The following is a 7500-nucleotide window of genomic DNA, read 5'->3' on the forward strand; positions in this document are numbered from 1 at the left end:
CCTGTGATGTCATGTTCCTCCTGTGACGCCGTGTTCTACCTGTGATGTCGTGTTCTACCTGTGATGTCGTGTTCCTCCTGTGATGTCATGTTCCTCCTGTGATGTCATGTTCCTCCTGTGATGTCGTGTTCCTCCTGTGATGTCATGTTCCTCCTGTGATGTCATGTTCCTCCTGTGACGTCATGTTCCTCCTGTGACGCCGTGTTCTACCTGTGATGTCGTGTTCTACCTGTGATGTCGTGTTCTACCTGTGATGTCGTGTTCCTCCTGTGATGTCATGTTCCTCCTGTGATGTCATGTTCCTCCTGTGATGTCATGTTCCTCCTGTGATGTCATGTTCCTCCTGTGACGCCGTGTTCTACCTGTGATGTCGTGTTCTACCTGTGATACCTGTGATGTCGTGTTCTACCTGTGATGTCGTGTTCTACCTGTGACGTCATGTTCTCCCTGTGACGTCATGTTTTACCTGTGATGTCATGTTCTACCTGTGATGTCATGTTCTACCTGTGATGTCGTGTTCTACCTGTGACGTCATGTTCTACCTGTGACGTCATGTTTTACCTGTGACGTCATGTTCTACCTGTGATGTCATGTTCTACCTGTGATGTCGTGTTCTACCTGTGACGTCATGTTCTACCTGTGACGTCATGTTCTACCTGTGATGTCATGTTCTGCCTGTGACGTCATGTTCTCCCTGTGATGTCATGTTCTACCTGTGACGTCATGTTCTACCTGTGACGTCATACGTCATGTTCTACCTATGATGTCATGTTCTACCTGTGACGCGGCTCTTAAGAAACTCCATAAATCATCTCCAGACTCATGTCATCACCATCAGGACGACTGTGAGCTGAGACCAGGAAGTGAGAGGTGTAGTTCCCTCTTCAGACAGTAGGTGGAGCAGAACCTCAGCGAGTCCAGGTGGAAACGGCAGAGACGCAGATGTTCATAAATGTTGGAACTTACTCTGTATCAGTGATGACGTAGCCAAACTCGTCCTTGTCCAGCCTCCTGCGGTTGGTCCTGACGTCCAGCTGAAGTTCCGGCACCTGGACGGGTTTTCCTCTGGGTCCCGGCGCCTGGGCGGGTCGTCCCGGCGCCTGGGCGGGTCGTCCCGGCGGCTGGGCGGGTCGTCCCGGCGGCTGGGCGGGTTCTCCCGGCGGCTGGGCGTAGACCAGAGCCGCGGGCGGCGGTCGTACCTCCTTCACCCAGCCCAGCACCTCGGACAGCTCCTCCACGGACTGCGAGTCCTTCTTCTGCACCTGCACCGCCCTCGTCCTGCTCTGAACGTTCTCCAGGCCCACGGGTCGAGCGGCCGCAGGCTCCGCGGGTTTGAGGGCGGGTCTGAGGGCGGGTCCGGGGGCAGGTCTGAGGGCGGGTCCGGGGGCAGGTCTGAGGGCGGGTCCGGGGGCAGGTCTGAGGGCGGGTCCGGGGGCAGGTCTGAGGGCGGGTCCGGGGGCGGGTCTGGAGCCGTCCGACTGGTCCAGGAAGGTCAGGAGCTTGTTGAACAGCTGCTCTCCTTCAGGCTGCGAGGAAACAGGATTTACAGGAGAAAGTTCAGCCACAACATGAGAAACAATCTGTAAAGTATGAAATCATTATGAATATTTCATTTTAAGCTCATGTTTAGATGCTTTACTCACAAACCTCGAGTATCGTGAGAGTGTGAGAACATCTCGATCTAACGTCATGTCTTTGTGTAATAATGATAAAATGACACGTATCCGTGAGCTACTTGGGGCAAATGAGTGCTTTATATGCGGTCGTCATCTCAATGTAAAGTGCTCGTTTAGTGCGCACTTTTGCACGGGCTTCGCCCGTTTACAACGGTAATGTTCCATTTTCCTACAACTAATTAGTCTGCACGGGGCGTGCGTGAGGAGGAGTGTGTTAGTGAGTGTTTGGAAGTGGGCGAGCGCTTCGCGCTCGATTTCGTTCGCACTTTCGCAGCCGTGCTTCACACGGCCTTACGGGACTAATAGGCCTCTCGCAGCTTGTGGCGCTCGGGCCTAAATATAGCCGCAAGCGGCAATGATCGGCCCTCGCCACGCCGCCGCCACACCGCAAGAGGAGGGGGCGCTAACGCGCCCCAATTGTCCTTTTATTACGCCTACTGCTGAATCTGTGACGCTGTCACATCTTCTCCCCTTTGTTTTACCATCACAAAGCAATTTTATTTTGAATTCTTGGCAAAATGTGCGGCTTTGCCGCACAGACACCGTGACTCTTTAAATAAAAATGTGGATAACTTTTGACGGTCCTGAAGATGAGTCTCACCACATTTCAGGTTAATAGGGCTGACGCCCTGAGGGGGAGGAGTTTGTGAAAGTCTAAAGTGTAAACATGTTCTGGCAATTTCCCCATTGGAATAACATGGAAGGTTTCGGTCATCGTTATGGCAAAACCATAACAATTATGACATGGGTCTCATTGACTTTTTTGATGGGGATTCTAAAATTGAGTTTTGTGTCAAATTTCATATAATTTCGCAAAACTAAACATTTAACCTCCATATAAAATCTGTAGGAGGCGCTGTGGCGCCAAATTAATTTATTTCACTTCAAGGAGGTTTAGGGCAAAGAGTTTAACAACTGATTCTAATTTGACGCAATTCGGACTTTATCTGCGCAAACGGCAGAAATGTAAAATTTGGGAGATTTCTGAAATTCTTGCTACAGTTTGCGGCTTCGCCGCACAGAGACCGTGACAGGTATCAATGTAATTTGGATAACTTTTGATGTCCCACTCCTCAGTAGCATTTTCACCAAATTTCAGCTTTTTAGGGCCAACGTCCTGGGAGGAGTTCGTAAAAGTTTGGAAAAACTCCAAAGTCATGTTTAGCCATTTTTGAAGCAATATGGCCGACATTTGGTTGGGCGGACGGCGTTGCCGTAATAATATTTTTTACTTCTCTTGTCACCATCTACCTCTACGCCAAATTTCATGATTCTACGATCAGATTTTTTTTGGGTCATTTCCCATCTCTCAATGCATTTTTGGTACATTTGGGGGCGCTGATGCGCCATTTTTTTTTATTTTAGAAAAGGGAAATAGCCAGAATGTAGAGAGGCACGATTTTTAGAGGTGTGAACATTTTTGTGACTTTTCGTCAATGTTCACTGGGTGAAAAATAGGGGGGTTGGTCCCGAGAAGAAGAAGAAGAAAGAATAATATTCCGATGCGAAAACAATGTTTCCCATTTTTCAAATATCATAAACTATACATTTTCGGAAAGCGCTCGCGCTTTCCTAACTCATGGTGTGGGTCCCTGGTCACTGACGGGTACTTTCGTTAATTTTGAGTGGGCTCCGCCCACTTTGTGTTTTTGGCCCTCTAAACAGTAATAATGTTACATTTTTGCATCACATGTTTATATGAACGGAACATGCAAGAGATGGGGAACGTATTCGTGAGACACTTAGAGTAAATGAGTGCTTTATATGGGGATGACGACCGCTTTGCGGTCGTCATCCCAATGTAAAGCGCTCGTTTAGTGCGAACTTTTGCACGGGCTTCGCCCGTTTACAACGGTAATGTTCCATTTTCCTACAACTTATTAGTCTGCACGGGGCGTGCATGAGTGGAGGAGTGCGTTAGTGAGTGTTTGGAAGTGGGCGAGCGCTTCGCGCTCGATTTCGTGCGCACTACGTGCGCACTTTCGCAGCCGTGCTTCGCACGGCCTTACGAGATTAATAGGCCTCTCGCAGCTTGTGGCGCTCGGGCCTAATAATAATAAAGGCAACAGAACTTTTTGATCATTTCAGGTCTAAATAAGTGTTTATGATGTTTTACCTTGTCCTCCAGGTTCTGCTCCTGAACGTCAGCGCTGCGATCTGAAGAAACAGAAGAACTGTGTCAAGAACCAGGACTAAACCAGGTCTAAACAGGACTAAACAGGACTAAACCAGGTCTAAACAGGACTAAACCAGGACTAAACCAGGTCTAAACAGGACTAAACCAGGTCTAAACAGGACTAAACAGGACTAAACCAGGTCTAAACAGGACTAAACCAGGACTAAACCAGGTCTAAACCAGGTCTAAACAGGACTAAACCAGGACTAAACCAGGTCTAAACAGGACTAAAGCAGGACTAAACCAGGTCCAAACCAGGACTAAAGCAGGACAAAAGCAGGACTAAACCAGGTCTAAAGCAGGTCTAAAGCAGGACTAAACCAGGTCTAAAGCAGGTCTAAAGCAGGACTAAACTAGGTCAAAAGCAGGACAAAAGCAGGACTAAAGCAGGTCTAAAGCAGGACTAAACCAGGACTAAACCAGGTCTAAAGCAGGTCTAAACCAGGACTAAAGCAGGACTAAACTAGGTCAAAAGCAGGTCTAAAGCAGGACTAAACCAGGACTACAGCAGGACTAAACCAGGACTAAAGCAGGACTAAAGCAGGTCAAAAGCAGGTCTAAAGCAGAACTAAACCAGGACTAAACCAGGTCTAAAGCAGGACAAAAGCAGGTAAAAAGCAGGACAAAAGCAGGTCTAAAGCAGGTCTAAAGCAGGACTAAACCAGGTCTAAAGCAGGACTAAACCAGGACTAAACCAGGACTAAACCAGGTCTAAAGCAGGTCTAAAGCAGGACTAAAGCAGGACTAAAGCAGGACTAAAGCAGGTCTAAACCAGGACTAAAGCAGGACTAAAGCAGGACTAAACTAGGTCAAAAGCAGGACTAAAGCAGGACTAAACAGGACTAAACCAGGTCTAAACAGGACTAAACCAGGACTAAACCAGGTCTAAACAGGACTAAACCAGGTCTAAACAGGACTAAACCAGGTCTAAACAGGACTAAAGCAGGACTAAACCAGGACTAAACCAGGTCTAAACCAGGTCTAAACAGGACTAAACCAGGACTAAACCAGGTCTAAACCAGGTCTAAACAGGACTAAACCAGGACTAAACCAGGTCTAAACAGGACTAAAGCAGGACTAAACCAGGTCCAAACCAGGACTAAAGCAGGACAAAAGCAGGTCTAAAGCAGGACTAAACCAGGTCTAAAGCAGGTCTAAAGCAGGACTAAACTAGGTCAAAAGCAGGACAAAAGCAGGACTAAAGCAGGACTAAACCAGGTCTAAAGCAGGTCTAAACCAGGACTAAAGCAGGACTAAACTAGGTCAAAAGCAGGTCTAAAGCAGGACTAAACCAGGACTACAGCAGGACTAAACCAGGACTAAAGCAGGACTAAAGCAGGTCAAAAGCAGGTCTAAAGCAGAACTAAACCAGGACTAAACCAGGTCTAAAGCAGGACAAAAGCAGGTAAAAAGCAGGACAAAAGCAGGTCTAAAGCAGGTCTAAAGCAGGACTAAACCAGGTCTAAAGCAGGACTAAACCAGGACTAAACCAGGTCTAAAGCAGGTCTAAACCAGGACTAAACCAGGACTAAACCAGGTCTAAAGCAGGTCTAAAGCAGGACTAAAGCAGGACTAAAGCAGGACTAAAGCAGGTCTAAACCAGGACTAAAGCAGGACTAAAGCAGGACTAAAGCAGGACTAAAGCAGGACTAAACTAGGTCAAAAGCAGGACTAAAGCAGGACTAAACCAGGACTAAACCAGGTCTAAAGCAGGACTAAACCAGGACTAAAGCAGGACTAAACCAGGACTAAACAAGGTCTAAAGCAGGTCTAAAGCAGGACTAAACCAGGACTAAAGCAGGTCTAAAGCAGGACTAAACCAGGTCTAAAGCAGGACTAAAGCAGGTCTAAAGCAGGACTAAAGCAGGACTAAACCAGGTCTAAAGCAGGACTAAACCAGGACTAAACCAGGTCTAAAGCAGGTCTAAAGCAGGACTAAAGCAGGACTAAACCAGGTCTAAAGCAGGTCTAAAGCAGGACTAAACCAGGACTAAACCAGGTCTAAAGCAGGACTAAAGCAGGACTAAAGCAGGACTAAAGCAGGTCTAAAGCAGGACTAAACCAGGTCTAAAGCAGGACTAAAGCAGGACTAAAGCAGGACTAAAGCAGGACTAAAGCAGGACTAAAGCAGGACTAAACCAGGTCTAAAGCAGGACTAAAGCAGGACTAAACCAGGACTAAAGCAGGTCTAAAGCAGGACTAAAGCAGGTCTAAAGCAGGACTAAACCAGGTCTAAAGCAGGACTAAAGCAGGACTAAACCAGGTCTAAAGCAGGACTAAACCAGGACTAAACCAGGTCTAAAGCAGGTCTAAAGCAGGACTAAACCAGGACTAAAGCAGGTCTAAAGCAGGACTAAAGCAGGTCTAAAGCAGGACTAAACCAGGACTAAAGCAGGTCTAAAGCAGGACTAAACCAGGTCTAAAGCAGGACTAAACCAGGACTAAACCAGGTCTAAAGCAGGACTAAAGCAGGTCTAAAGCAGGACTAAACCAGGTCTAAAGCAGGACTAAAGCAGGACTAAACCAGGACTAAAGCAGGACTAAAGCAGGACTAAAGCAGGTCTAAAGCAGGTCTAAAGCAGGTCTAAACCAGGACTAAAGCAGGACTAAACCAGGACTAAACAAGGTCTAAAGCAGGACTAAAGCAGGACTAAACCAGGACTAAACCAGGTCTAAAGCAGGACTAAACCAGGACTAAAGCAGGACTAAACCAGGACTAAACAAGGTCTAAAGCAGGACTAAAGCAGGTCTAAAGCAGGACTAAAGCAGGACTAAACCAGGACTAAAGCAGGTCCAAAGCAGGACTAAACCAGGTCTAAAGCAGGACTAAAGCAGGTCTAAACCAGGTCTAAACCAGGTCTAAACCAGGTCTAAACCAGGTCTAAATCAGGACTAAACCAGGACTAAAGCAGGACTAAAGCAGGACTAAAGCAGGACTAAAGCAGGACTAAAGCAGGTCTAAAGCAGGACTAAAGCAGGTCTAAAGCAGGACTAAACCAGGTCTAAAGCAGGACTAAAGCAGGACTAAACCAGGACTAAAGCAGGTCTAAAGCAGGACTAAAGCAGGACTAAACCAGGTCTAAAGCAGGACTAAACCAGGTCTAAAGCAGGACTAAAGCAGGTCTAAAGCAGGACTAAAGCAGGACTAAAGCAGGTCTAAAGCAGGACTAAAGCAGGACTAAAGCAGGACTAAAGCAGGACTAAACCAGGACTAAAGCAGGTCTAAAGCAGGACTAAAGCAGGTCCAAAGCAGGACTAAACCAGGTCTAAAGCAGGACTAAAGCAGGACTAAACCAGGACTAAAGCAGGACTAAAGCAGGACTAAAGCAGGTCTAAAGCAGGACTAAAGCAGGACTAAACCAGGACTAAAGCAGGACTAAAGCAGGACTAAAGCAGGACTAAAGCAGGACTAAAGCAGGACTAAACCAGGACTAAAGCAGGACTAAAGCAGGACTAAAGCAGGTCTAAAGCAGGACTAAAGCAGGACTAAAGCAAGACTAAAGCAAGACTAAAGCAGGACTAAAGCAGGACTAAACCAGGACTAAAGCAGGACTAAAGCAGGACTAAAGCAGGACTAAAGCAGGACTAAAGCAGGACTAAAGCAAGACTAAAGCAAGACTAAAGCAGGACTAAAGCAAGACTAAAGCA

At 47.0% G+C, this 7500-nt stretch overlaps 1 protein-coding gene across 1 annotated transcript in view; it reads right to left on the reverse strand.

Moving 5' to 3' along the window:
- The window catches only part of LOC140355895 (receptor-type tyrosine-protein phosphatase N2-like), a 53962-nt gene that overhangs the window by 37260 nt on the left and 9202 nt on the right, over nt 1–7500 (reverse strand). The window contains exons 8-9 of the mRNA XM_072440539.1: nt 3793–3833; nt 967–1526 (exon numbers count right to left, since the gene is read on the reverse strand). Of these exons, the coding sequence (XP_072296640.1) occupies nt 967–1526; nt 3793–3833 (601 nt within the window). The remainder of the gene's footprint in view (nt 1–966; nt 1527–3792; nt 3834–7500) is intronic.

This window comes from Eucyclogobius newberryi, unplaced genomic scaffold (genome assembly GCF_026437365.1).
Source record: "Eucyclogobius newberryi isolate DKJ021-1_F unplaced genomic scaffold, fEucNew1.0.hap1 SCAF_12, whole genome shotgun sequence".
NCBI lineage: Eukaryota > Metazoa > Chordata > Actinopteri > Gobiiformes > Gobiidae > Eucyclogobius > Eucyclogobius newberryi.